Raw genomic sequence first — 13,157 nt, 5'->3', positions numbered from 1 at the left:
CGTCTTTCGGTGACCCCAGCCTCGGAGGGGGGGAGAAAAAGGCACCACTTCAGTCCGTTGACCTATCTGCCATGTTGGTTCCTGAACCTCGTCCCCCGGAGGAAGACGCGGGAAAGGCCATTTCCAGCGGCCGGTGGGGGATAAAAAGGCCTAAAGGGCCCCTAGGGGCGACAGTCGCCCTTCCAGATCCCCGGGCCCTTTTCCCCTGTCGGGAACGTCCTCACTGGTCCCTCTTCGGGGAAGTTTGCTCCAGAGCAGGCGCAGAGCATCGGCTGTCCCTTTCTCCACCGCCCTGGACTGAGTTCCCGGTGCCCCTCCGCTCCGAGGCAATGCCGCGGAGGTCACCGCANCGCGCAGCAGCCGCACCAGGAAGCCGATGTATTTCATGGCCAGGCGGAGCACCTCGTTCTTGCTCAGCTTCCGGTCGGGCGGGTGCGTTGGCAGCAGCTTCCTGAGCTCTGCGAAGGCGCCGTTCACGTTCTGCTGCCGCCAGCGCTCCCGGCTGTTGGTGAACACGCGCCGGGCCACCTTTTGGGGCTGGTGCCCTGCGGCGAACAGGAGGGACAGGTTCGGCGCCCGCCGAGGCGCAGGGGGCGCCCCCGCGGGCCTTCCCTTCAGCACCCAGAATCTTCCAGGGGACTCCCGCACAGGCGGTGGGCTGGGGCTCTTTCCATCCAAGGGCTCCACCAGTAGGATCCCTGGGCAGCTCCCCTGCTAGTGAGCAGCTCCTCCCCTCTCCCGCCCGACTCACCCCAGCAGCCTGGACCAGGACCCTCACCGGCCCAGGCTGCAGGCAGCCAAACGCGACTGTCCCACACTTTTTTGTCAATGGCCCAGCTTCCCTAGGGAACTGTGCCTGCGTCCTCATTCTGACTGTTCCCCTGCACGTGGCTGGATGTGCACATGGCTCTGAGAGGTCCCTGGGCTGGACGGTGGTCCTGTGTCTCCGGTGGCTGTGTGAGCTCCCTGGACATCTCAGTGGTTGTGGTTGTGTATGATCATTGCCAGGTGTCGTTGTGGTCGTGTGGCTGTGGTTCTGTGGCTGACTCTTGTGTGGCCGTGGTCCTAAGTGGCTGTGGTTGTGTGGCTGTCTCTGGTGTGGTGGTGGTTGTCCTGTGGCTGTTTCCTGCGTGGCTGTGCATTCGATTGGAGCTGTCATTTTGGGCCCCCCCCCCCCACACCATGGTACATTTTGCCATGACTCTCTGTGGCTTGGTGGCTGGGCTGTGGTTGTGTGGGACTGGCCGTGGGACTGTGGTTTTGCACAGGAGTGCAGCCTGAGTCCTGGGCCCCTTTGTGTGCACCTGCCACATCTCTCCCTGTGCAAGACATGAATCCCCACAGAGAGGGACACACACACACACACACACACTCACCCTCGGCCAGCTCCAGCTCACAGTGGCTGGGTCTCCGCTTCAGCCGGCTGCTGGGGAAGATGCCGAAAGGTCCTGCCGGCCCAATGTAGAGGCTGTAAGGGGTCGCGGGTCACTAATGCCTTGTGGGCAAGGACCCTGGCCCCGGATCCCCCCCAGGTCCCAGCCCCCCACTGACCTGTTGAGAAAGGGGTGAGGGTGGTAATGCAGGGCCAGGGGGGGCGGGACAGTTCCCAGGGTGGAGAGTTGCAGCAGGGGGGGCCGCAGGGCGCTCAGCTCCGTGGTGGCCATGGCTGCGCCCGGAGGCCTGGCGTGGCCCAGGCTGATCACTGGCACGCCAGGGGGCAGCCTGGGGGGGGAGGAGCCTCGGCGGCCCGCCTCCTTCACCTTTGGGGGCCCAGGTGAGGCAGGCTTGGGGGGCGGAGCGGGCGCTGGGCTGGGGGCACACACCATTTCCGCCTTCTCATTCATGGTGGGGCCCACCTCTGCCTGGGCCTGGGGCGGGCACATGGACCCCGAGGGGGTGCTCACCTGTGGGAGGGAAGAATCAGCTGCCACGCACTTTGCTTAGCACAACAGAGCCCTCAGATGAGAGGGCAAGTGGGTCAGTGAGCAAGCAGGTGGGTCCTGAAACCGCCAGTACACGGGAGGGGGGGTCTGACACAGGGCAGGACGTACCCAGTGAAGCTCTGGGCAGCGTCGAGCTCGGCAGTGCCATCTCTGAGCCGTTTGTGACCCATGAGGGCCTCAGCTGCCCAGCTCCTGAGCAAATAAATCTCCCTCATCCCAGAATCCTTCTCACCTGGAGGCTGGAGCGAGGGGTGAGGCCAGGAACCCATGACAGATCCTGTGGCCCCCAGGATGGCCGTGTAACCTTCAGATCTGATCCTGAGACCCCTCACTGATAGTGTGTGACCTTAGAATCCCTCTACAGTTGACTCTGACCCTTCACTGATACCCCCCCCATCACCCAGCTGGCCATGTGGTCCTCAGCTCCTCAGCCCCGAGGCTCTTCTGAACGCCTCCATGTCACACCCTGAAAGTCCTCTATAATCGCTCCATTGACTCCCACCCCCACTGAAAATGTCCCCCTTACTAAGCCTATGACCCCACTGCTGACATTACGATAAAAAACGCTGACCTGGGATCCCAAACACTGACCCCACTGCCCAGTACACAGTCATGTGCCAATCCTTCTCTGGCCCGATCAGATCAGCCGTCTCCCCCACCTCCCCCACCCCATCGGCGTCCGCTCCTTGGCAACCTGCTTAGATGTCCCTGTTCACTCCTGGCCCCATGGCTTGGAGTGTCCCAGCAACTTCTGGGCCTCCTGGCCTCTCTGTCCCGTCTTCCCTACCTAGGCCCTGGAGAAGCTGGCCTGGGCTCTCACGTAATGACCCCCACCCCGCCATAAATGAATGAATGAAGCATGCAATGCATGAATACAGACGGTCCCAGGATACCCCCACCTTCAGGCGGACTCCGCTCTTACCCCGGCGCTGGTCCTGCTGCCTGATCAGAGCCCTGGCTCTGTCCTGCAGGGCCAGGATGCGGGTTCGGCTTCAGGCCAGGCTCCGTGGCCTCGATCCGGTCCGGCCTCGGCGTTCTGGGCCGCTGGGAGCTTGCCGCCCCCTCCCGGCAGCGACGTCGGGCTGCGCCTCTTCCCGGGCCCGCTGGGGCCACGGCGACCGCGGTGGCGGCGGCGTGGATCCCTCGAGGGAAAGTGAGCTGCTCCCGGCCGGCCCGCCCTCTCCCCGCCCCCGGCGGCCCAGTTTCCTCCCTCTCACCCCCGGCCGCGCCGGAGGATGCTGGGCCGGCACAGATAAGGGCCTGGCCGACTGGCCGCGCCTGATAAGGAGCCGGGCTGACCCCGGAGGAAACCGGCGGGCGGGGAGCTCCGAGCCCGAGCCGGGGCCTCACGGCCCCGCCCCCTGGCCGGCGACGGACAGGGCCGTCACCCCTCAGGGCCTCACCTTACCTCCTCCCAGGCACTGGAGTGGCCCAGGGCCTCTCCGGACCCGACCCAGCGCGCGGCTGGGAGTGAGGTATCCGGATGCACGCAGAGGGGAAACTGAGGCAGGGGGGGCGGCAGCCTCCAGTATCGCCTGGGTTTCGCCTCCGGCTTTGGACACCTCCTGCCCAAGTGTCCGCGCTGATGGCAGTGGAGGAGAGCCCTTTCCGGCAGTCTGGGGCCTCGTGACCCAGGGCCCCCTCCTGCTCCTCCTCTCCTCACCCTGCTTTGTTCCTCTTTTCACAGAACGCCTACCCGGCTTCGCGCCACCCCCACCCCAGACTGGGGCACTGGAGGGAGGGCAGTTCTGACAGTCTGCCCCCGCGTGTCCTGCCTGGCCCAGTGTCCTGGGCCCCCAGGCCTGCTATCCACACCACCCTTTGGGGCCCAGGAGGGTAAGAGGAAGGGCCACGGCCGGGACGTACTTCCTAGGGAGCCGGGGCTGGCGGGACCTTACAATAGGCGCCCCCAGCCCGTCCTGTGGGGATGTGGACCCTCTAGGCCACGAGGCCACACAGCCCCAGCCTGATGGTCTCTGGCCCTCATCCCACATCACAGGCCACTTTGAGGTCGGTAATAAAGACGTGCTGGGCGAGTATCTTGCAGCCGTCGGGGTGCTCAACACGGGCTGGGCCTGCTGGAGGGGCGGGGCCCCGGAACAGCTAGGCAGCAGGGACAAGACTATACCTTCGTCCAGGGCCCTCCCACCTGGGTGGATCACACTTTGCCTGCGGTGGACTGGTCCGGGGCACTGCCGGTGCCGCGCAGCATGGCTACGACTCCCCCAGCCCCACCTCCCACTCCCCCGAGAATCTGGTGAAGCCCCAGGAGCCAGCCTGGCCTCCAACCGACCCACGGCCCCAGGGAAGCGAAGAGTTCAGCTCTGAGCCCGAGTTAGGGGATTACCCCTACCTACAAACTAGCTTCTAGGATTAGGTTCATTTCACAGGCGGGGAGGAAGCCAAGAGAAAGGTGTTGGGGTGGGGGGGCAGCTNAACCCTCTGTCCTGGAGGGGAGGGGAAGCTGCAGGCCCGCCGGTGCCCGAGGGGCCGCGGAGCAGGAAGCACCTGGCCTGGAGCGGATGCACAAGGCGCCTGGTTCCGGTCCGGCTTCCGCCACCGCGGCCCTGTGGGGAGCTCGGCCAGAGAAACCAGGCGGCGACGCNGTCTGGGAGCAGGGCAGCGGGGGCTGGGGGCTGGGCGCTGGGGGTGGAGGGGAGGCCCCACGGACACGAGCACACGGCTGCCGCCCCGTGGCCAACCCGGGAACTGCAGGCACCAGCGATGGGGGTGGCTGAGCACCTGGCGCTGAGGAAAGACAGACCACCCCGCTGGCGGATGGTCAGCTCCCACAGCCCCATACAGACAGAACACTCCAGACAGAGATACGGACAACACTTCATGCAGGCAGGGACAAGCAAACCTCCAGATGCAGAGCTTCCCCAGAGAGTTTAAAAAAAAAAAAAAAAGGTGGACAGAGGAGCGCAGACTCCGGACATGGAGCCAGAGGGATGGACAGAGCCCCTCAGGCAGATGGACAGACAGACCACAGGCAGCCTCCCCACTCAGACAAATGGCAGTCGGCAAGGTGACACGTCTTTATTGGCTCAGTCTACACCTGGACCAGTGGCAATGCCAGACCCAGGTGGGTTCTGGGAAGAGGTCTCTGGAAGGTCAGGGAAGGCAGCTGCGGTGGCGTCCTCAGGGGCTGGGGGGCCGTGGGCGTAGCAGCACTGGTCCCCGCGTTGACAGGTGCCCTGGTGGGAGGACAGTGGGTGTGAACCCTGGCCCGGAGCCCAGCGGCCTCTGCTGAGTCCCTCTCCTAGACCAGGAGCTCTCCCCATGCCCTGCCTGCCCCCCTGAGGGGTGGAGGTGCCTCACCTCCTTGAATCTTTTACAGGGAAAGGTCTTGAGCCGGGCGGCCCGCTGGACCGGGTCGTCCGGTGGCTCCTTTCTCTTATTCTGGTGCAGCTTGCGTCTCTCCTCCATAGCGTCACCTGCTGCCTTGCCCCTGTGCAGCGGGAGGAGGAGGAGCTGGGACCCCGTCCTGGCCCGGACGAGCCCCCCCCACCCCCTGCCACCCACCACTCACTCACCCTGGCCGCGCACGCGGCCGGGGACCCCAGTTGGCCTCGGGGTTCGCCTGGAAGCGCTTGAGTCCCCGCTGGCGCGAGCTGGGGTTGGCATCATCCCTGACCGTGAAGTTGGCCTGCAGCCTGGGGGCGTGGCAGAGGGGGCCTGAGGGCCAGGTGCCCTACAGGTGCGCACCGACCCCCTGCCAACCTCCCTGTGGCTCCACGTGCCTTGCGTTGCCTGCCCGGGTCACAATTCTCATCGGGTTCACGAACATGTATCCAGTGCCCACCGTGAGCCCGAAACCGGCGGCAGGCGAGGCCAGCGCAGGAGACAGTGGGGCGAGTCAGAGGGAAGTTCGCTGCGTTGTGTTAGGATGTGAGTGAGAGTTTTGAGAAAAACGGAGCAGGACAAAGGGAAGGGGGAGACGGGGAAGGGGAGCAGGACAGGATGGACAGAGGAAGGGAAGAGCCACTGGACCGGACCGGGCGCCCTAGGCACAGGGGACAGCGCTGTGCCTGGGGAGTGGGAGGGAGAAGGCTCCGTGTGGAGAGAGGGAGGGAGCGTGGGGGGAGGGGGGAAGGGAGAGGCCAGGGAGATGGTGCATAGCTTGCAGGCAGAACTTGGGTTTCTAGCGAGTGACGTGGGAGTTACAGAAGGTTCTAAACAGAGGGCAGACGTGCCTGACTCCAGTCCTCACCGGTGTGCTGTGGCTGCCGCGGGGAGGTGGGGGAAGGACTGGGACAGGAGACAGACAGACAGCAGCCAGTGCTGGGCAGTGATGGGGCCAGACCGGGGGGAGGGGGGGGGAGCAGAGCAGAGGGGAAGTGGGAAGATTCTGGGTCTCACTTGAAGAGCATGTGTCTGTGTAGGGAAGTATCTGTGGCAACTTGCACACACACCCGAGCCCCCCACGCCTACGGGCAGCCACCCCGGTGCTCGTACCTGGGCTCCACGCTGAGAATACGGAACGCAGGGCTGGCCTCTGAGAGCCGCTCCCGCTTCACCGGACACTCCTTTTCCTGGGAGGCAAAGTTCAGAGGTCAAGGGGACGCCGGGCCTGACCGTGTCCTGCCCTCGCTCGCCCATTGGGTCAGGCCGGCCCTCACCCAGCAGCGCATGATGTCCCAGAGGGCTGAGGAGGGGGCATCCGTCTTCACAGCATTCTTACAGGCGTGGGAGAGTGAGACCCGGAAGCCAGCATGCAGGAGGGCCGACCTGGGAACCAAGGGGGGCCATGGGTGGCGGGCTGGCCCCCAAAGCCAGCGCTGATCCGCGCCGGTGTGAGCCACCTGAACAGCTGCACATCTCATGGTGACTGCACGGTCCGGGGAGTGCCAGTGACCGTATTAGGGAGACAGGCCCCTCACCAAGTGGCCCCCGACTCTTTTCTGAGCACCTGCACGCAGGCATGCTGGAGAACTATTTTACCCCAGACACTGGCCTTGAGGGTGGCCTTGCCCCAGGNGCACATCCGGGAGCTCCTGCAGGAGGTGGGGATGGGGGGGGGCCAGGATGGGTGTGGGCTGGGTGGGGAAAGGATGGCCCCACACAGGTGGGAGGGCCCCCTCCCCCTCCCAGCGCGGCCCCCACCTCGGTGATGACGCTCAGGACCCCTTGGATTCGTGGGGAGGTGTGGAAACGGCTGGGATTGGTGCTCACGGCCTCCAGGACACGCCCCACGAAGTCCAGGTCGTGGATAGGCTCCGCCCACAGGGGACCGCCGAGCTAGGGACACAGGAGGGGGCGTGGTGGGTGGGCAGGGGGCAAGAGAGGCAGAACCCCAGTGTCCCCCTGATTTCCCCTGCCCTGCCTCACCTGGTGTCGCTGCCCACAGTGCTCACACTCAGGGCTGACCGGGGGACCACAGGCCGCAGAGAACTTGACCCTGCGGAGAGTGGGGTAGCTAGGAGGCGGTGACCCTGGGACACCTCCTTCACCTTCCTCCCGGGCTCACCCTTGCTCACCGGCCGCCAGAGGCTCCTGCCGCTTTGCCAAGGCGCTGAAGGTGGAAGGTCCCGCAACCCACACACTGGAACACCAGCGCCTGCTTGCTGGGGTGGGGGTGGGGGGGGTGCACAGGGGATAAGCTCCCAGACTGATCGCCGCACCCCAACTCCTCCCCATTAGGAGCCCCGTTTCCTCCCAGACCCCAAAAGGCCCTGCTGCCTCCCTCTGTCCGTCAGCCTTGCTTGCCCCAGACTGACCTGGCTGACGCCTTGACTTTGGCCTGGCCGGTGAAGACACGGACGAAAACGCGCACGTAGAAGTCGGCGCTGACGCTGAGCAGGGGCACCACGAAGCGCTGGTAGCAGTTGGCTCGGAGGTCCAGGCTGTGCAGGACGATCCTCAGGGCCTGGGGGGTGGGATGTGGGGCTCAGCCAGCAGCCCGGCCACCCCAGGGCCGCACGTGGTGCCCACAAGCCCAGGCTCAGGGTCCTGTGGTCCAAGCCCAGTCCCAAGCGTCCTGCTGCGTGACCCCTGCCAAGGGGATGCCTCAGTGCCCTCGTCTATGAAATCACAACAGTCTGTGTCTCTTTAAGGCCCTCCTGGGGCTACCACGTGGTTAAGGGGCACACAGGCCCACTATCCCGGCTGGCACCTTCCGGGCGCCCCGCGCGATGCGATGTGCTCCAAAGACCTGTGTTCCGGTTTGCCCCACGGACCTGATGACAGGGCCCTCACGGAACAAAGTCAAAGCCAAAGCCCCTGCCCTGTTGAATCCCCACGGCAATTCGTCATCCTGCTAGAACTCGGCTGGTTGGAGACATGCTTTTCTTTAACATCTTGGGATGGATGTGGCCCTGGCTGCCTGGAGGAAGGAAGCGGGTCTGCGGGGAGGAAGGGCTGGGGAGAGGGGGGCCCTCACCATCTCGTGGCAGGCCCGGCTCTTGAGGGCCATGGCCCCGTACTTGCTGTAGCAGGTCTCTCCGCTGTTCCCCGCCAGCACTGCCATGTCGGTGCAGGTAACACACAGCAGACCTGCAAGGAAGGCCTGAGGGGCAGGGCCCCTCTGGCACCCCCCGCCCCGCCCCACCCCGCCCAGTGCCCGTGTGGGCGTGGCCTCACCTCCCTCACTCACGGCCTGTACCGCTGCGTCCAGGAAGGGGGCAGGGCTGCCATAGGGGTCCAGGTCGATGACGTCAAACCGCTCCGATGCCTTCTGGTGCTGGTACATCAGTGTCCTGGGAGCAAGGGGGCCCGGACCTCAGCCCCCTGCGCCGGGGACCTGCTCTGTCCCCTACACATGTTCACTCATTCGGTGTGACAGTTTTGGCCTCCGGCTGCCTAGGCTCGGACCCTAGCCGGGCCCTCTGCGAACCCCATGACTTTTCTTCCTTGGACCTCCGCGTACTCACGTCTGACAGTGGCAATAGTAATGGGGAACGCTGATGGGACATATATACGCCTGGGGACGTTCCAGGCAGTTTATGGATGAACTCATTTAATCAAATAACCTTCAGGGCAAATCTATGCATTTGGAAAGAGGATGGTTCCCTCTGCAGGTGAGGAAATGCAAAGGCTACCTTCTCCAAGTAGCCTACCCTGCCGGTGTTGTTTAACATTGCAACCTGGGGCGCCTGGGGGGCTCAGGCGGTTGAACATCCGTCTGACTCTTGACTTTGGCTCAGGGCTTGGCTCAGGTGGTGATCTCACAGTTCATGAGCTAGAGCCTGCTGGGGACTCTCTCTCCCTGTCTCTCTCTGCCCCTCCCCCGCTCCTGTTTTCTCCCTCCCTCCTCCCCCCTCTCTCTTTCTCAAAATAAATTCTTAAAAACTTAAAAAATAAAATAAAACAAAATTGGGGCGCCTGGGTGGCTCAGTTAAGCGTCTGACTTCGGCTCAGGTCATGATCTCCTGATCTGAGGGTTCAAGCAGCACATTGGGCTCTGTGCTGACAGCTCAGAGCCTGGAGCCTGCTTCCAGATTCTGTGTCTCCTTCTCTCTCTCCGCCTCCCCTGCTCATGGTCTGTCTCAGTCTCTCTCTCAAAAATAAATATTAAAAAAAACTTTTAGGGGCACCTGGGTGGCTCAGTCGGTTAAGCATCTGACTTCGGTTCAGGTCATGATCTCACGGTCCCTGGGTTCGAGCCCCGTGTCGACCTCTGTGTTGACAGCTAGCTCAGAGCCTGGAGCCTGCTTCGGATTCTGTATCTCCCTCTCTCTCTGATCCTCCCCTGCTCACACTGCCTCTCTCTCTCTCTCAGAAATAAATAAAACATTAAAAAAATTTTTGAAACCAAACCAAACCAAATAAAATAAAACAAAACAAAAATAAAACTGCAACCCACCCACCACCTTCCTCCATCCTCTCCAACCTTCAATTTTTTTTCCCAGAGCACTTTTCACCTCTAGTTTACTATATAGTTTGCTCATTTATCTGGCTGTCCCTGACTTTGTTTCCTATCAGGCTCTAATGGAGTCCGGAAAGCAAATACTTTTCATAGCAAAAACTTTTTGTTTATTTGTGCTCCGTAAAAAGTCAGAGAGTAAGTATTTTAGGCTTTGTGGGCCGCAAATGGTGCCTTTTAAAAAACCCTTTAAAAATGCAAAAAAAAAAAGCATGGGATGCCAGGCTCAGCTGGTGGAGGACTCTTGATTTTGACTCAGGTCATGATCCCAAGGTCATGGGATGGAGCCTCTCACTGGGCTCTGCGCTGAGCGTGCAGCCTGCTTGGGATTCTCTCTCTTCTACTCCCTCTGCCCCTCTCCCCACAATCTCTCTCTNAAACTCTCACTAAAAAAAAAAAAAAAAAAAAAAAGAAAGAAAAGAAAAAAATGTAAAAAACATTCTTCCCTGGTGGACCCAAAAAAACCAAACCAAACCCCAAGATCTGGCCTCCCAGGGGGCCTCCCAGGCAGTTGTTTGCTGGATCCCTGCATTAGAATGTGAATGCCACAAGGTCAGGGATTTTGTCAGGACTTACTACCAGATATGTGCTGCCTTATTTGAATGAATAAAAGTACTGATGGAAACCATAGCGAAACAATCAACGAGATTCATCACATCAATAAAAGAAAGAATACACCCGCAAGATCCTCTCAATAGCTGCAGAGAGAGCATCTGACAAAACACAGCATCCTTTCTTGATAAAAACCCTCAAGAAAGTAGGGATAGAAGGATCATACCTCCGAGATCATAAAAGCCATGGATGAAAGACCCACGGCTAATGTCATCCTCAATGAGGAAAAACTGAGAGCTTTCACCTGATGGCCACTCTCTCGCCACTGTTCTTCAACATAGTATCGGAAGTCCTGGCCTTAGCAGTCATACAACACAAAGGAATAAAAGGCATCCAAATCGGCCAGGAGAAAGTAAAACTTTCCTCTTCGCAGACGACATGATACTCTGTATGGAAAACGCAAAAGATTCCACCAAAAACTGCTAGAACTGATCCATGAATTCAGCAAAGTCAAAGATATAAAAATCAATGCACAGAAATCAGTTGCATTCCTATACACCAATAATGAAGCAACAGAAAGAGAAATCAAGGAATCGATCCCATTTACAATTGTACCAAAACCCATAAAATACCTAGGAATAAACCTATCCACAGAGATGAAAAATCTATACGCTGGAAAGTATAGAAAGCTTATGAAAGAAATCGAAGAGACGCACAAAAAAGGAAAAATACTGGGGCGCCTGGGTGGCTTAGTCGGTTAAGCGTCCGACTTTCGCTTAGGTCATGATGTCGCGGTTTGTGGGTTCGAGCCCCGCGTCGGGCTCTGTGCTGCCTCCCAGCTCAGAGCCTGGAGCCTAGTTCAGAGTCTGTGTCTCCCTCTCTCTCTGACCCTCCCCTGCTCCTGCTCACGCTGTCTCTCTCTCTCTCCTAGAAATAAAAATATTTTTTAAAAAAAAGAAAAATACTCCGTGCTCCTGGATTGGAAGAATATTGTTAAAATGCTGATACACCCCAAGCAATCGACATATTCAGTGCAATGCCTATCAAAATAACACCAGTATTCTTCACAATCCTAAAATCTGTATGGAACCAGAAAAGACCCCGAAGAGCCAGAGCAATCCTAAAAAAAAAAAACAAAAAAAAACAAAAAACAAAGCTGGAGGCATCACAATTCCCGACTTCAAGCTGTATTACAAAGCTGTAATCATCAAGACGGTATGGAACTGGCACAAAAACAGACATACTCAGATCGATGGAACAGAACAGAGAACCCAGAAATGGACCCACAAACATATGGCCAACTAATCGTTGACAAAGAAGGAATGAATATCCAATTGAATAAAGACAGTCTCTTCAGCAAGTGGTGCTGGGAAAACTGGACAGCGACATGCAGAAGAATGAACCCGGACCACTTTCTTACACCAGACATGAAAATAAACTCAAAAGGGATGAAAGGCCAAACTGTAAGACAGGAAGCCATCAATATCCTCATGGAGAAAGCAGGTAAAAACCTCTCTGCCCTCGGCTGCAGCAACTTCTTACTCAGCACATCTCCGGAGGCGAGGGAAACAAAAGCAAATATCAACTACTGGGACCTCATCAAGATAAAAAGCTTCTGCACAGCGAAGGAAACAGCAAAACGAAAAGGCACCCAAGGGAACGGGAGAAGATATTTGCAAATGACACATCAGATAAAGGGTTAGTACCCAAAATCTATAAGGAGATTATCAAATTCAACAACCAGAAAACAGATAATCCAGTGAAGAAATGGGCAAAAGACATGAACAAACACTTCTCCAGAGAAGACATCCAGATGGCCAATGAACACATGAAAAAATGCTCAACGTCACTCATCATCAGGCAGATACAAATCAAAACGACAAGGAGATACCACCTCATACTCGTCAGAATGGCTAAAACTAACAACTCAGACCACAACAGATATTGCCAAGGCTGCAGGGAAAGAGGCTCTCTTTTGCACTGCTGGTGGGGATGCAAACTGGTGCAGCCACTCTGGAAAACAGTACGGGAATTCCTCAAAAAAATTAAAAATACAACTAACCTACGACCCAGCAACTGCACCACTAGGTATTTATCCAAGGGATACAGGTGTGCTGTTTCAAAGGGGAACATGCACGCCAACATTTATAGCAGTGCTATCGACAACAGCCAAAGTATGGAAAGGGCCCAAATGTCCATCGATGGATGAGTGGATAAAGAAGATGGGGTATGTTAATACAATAGAATATTACTCAGCAAGCAAGAAGAATGAAATCTTGCCATGTGCAACTACATGGATGGAACTTGAGGGTATTATGCTGAGCGAAAGGAGTCCATCTGAGAAAGACAAATATCATATGACTTCTCATATATGGAATTTCAGATACAAAACAGATGAACATAAGGGAAAGGAAGCAAAAATAATATGAAAACAAGGACGGGGACAAATCAGACTCTCATATAAAGAGAACAAACAGGGTTTCTGGAGGGGTTGGGGGTGGGGGGATGGGCTAAATGGGGCAGGGGCGTTAGGGAAGGCACTTGTTGGGCTGAGCACTGGGTGTTATACATAGGATATGAATCGGTGGAGTCTACTCCTGAAATCATGATTGCACTAGGTGCTAACTACCTTGGATGTAAATTAAAAAATAAATTCATTCATTCAAAAAAAATAAAATGGAACCCATAGGGGAATCTGGGTGGGTCAGCTGGTTGGACCCCCCCAGTGACCCGGGAATCTGGGTGGGTCAGCTGGTTGGACCCCCCCAGTGACCCAGGAATCTGGGTAGGTCAGTTGG

General features: G+C 58.3%; 2 protein-coding genes across 2 annotated transcripts in view; both read right to left on the bottom strand.

The window, feature by feature from the left end:
• Positions 1–150: 150 nt before the first annotated feature.
• LYL1 (LYL1 basic helix-loop-helix family member) lies at positions 151–3,594 on the bottom strand. The gene is made up of 4 exons (XM_077765868.1): positions 2,866–3,594; positions 1,552–1,904; positions 1,377–1,468; positions 151–545 (listed from the first exon to the last, which is right to left on the bottom strand). The coding sequence occupies exons 2-4, from the start codon at positions 1,881–1,883 to the stop codon at positions 151–153; spliced, it is 819 nt and encodes a 272-aa protein (XP_077621994.1). The 5' UTR covers positions 1,884–1,904; positions 2,866–3,594.
• A 1,372-nt stretch (positions 3,595–4,966) lies between these two features.
• The window catches only part of TRMT1 (tRNA methyltransferase 1), a 10,622-nt gene continuing 2,431 nt past the window's right edge, over positions 4,967–13,157 (bottom strand). The window contains exons 6-17 of the mRNA XM_077765860.1: positions 8,526–8,641; positions 8,326–8,438; positions 7,664–7,812; positions 7,424–7,510; positions 7,275–7,344; positions 7,050–7,184; positions 6,888–6,940; positions 6,566–6,800; positions 6,402–6,478; positions 5,480–5,599; positions 5,265–5,394; positions 4,967–5,140 (exon numbers count right to left, since the gene is read on the bottom strand). Of these exons, the coding sequence (XP_077621986.1) occupies positions 4,991–5,140; positions 5,265–5,394; positions 5,480–5,599; positions 6,402–6,478; positions 6,566–6,800; positions 6,888–6,940; positions 7,050–7,184; positions 7,275–7,344; positions 7,424–7,510; positions 7,664–7,812; positions 8,326–8,438; positions 8,526–8,641 (1,435 nt within the window). The 3' untranslated portion in view covers positions 4,967–4,990. The remainder of the gene's footprint in view (positions 5,141–5,264; positions 5,395–5,479; positions 5,600–6,401; positions 6,479–6,565; positions 6,801–6,887; positions 6,941–7,049; positions 7,185–7,274; positions 7,345–7,423; positions 7,511–7,663; positions 7,813–8,325; positions 8,439–8,525; positions 8,642–13,157) is intronic.

Source organism: Crocuta crocuta, unplaced genomic scaffold (assembly GCF_008692635.1).
Source record: "Crocuta crocuta isolate KB4526 unplaced genomic scaffold, BGI_CrCroc_1.0 scaffold693, whole genome shotgun sequence".
Classification (NCBI taxonomy): Eukaryota; Metazoa; Chordata; class Mammalia; order Carnivora; family Hyaenidae; genus Crocuta; species Crocuta crocuta.
This window is presented reverse-complemented; position numbering and strand designations above follow the sequence as displayed.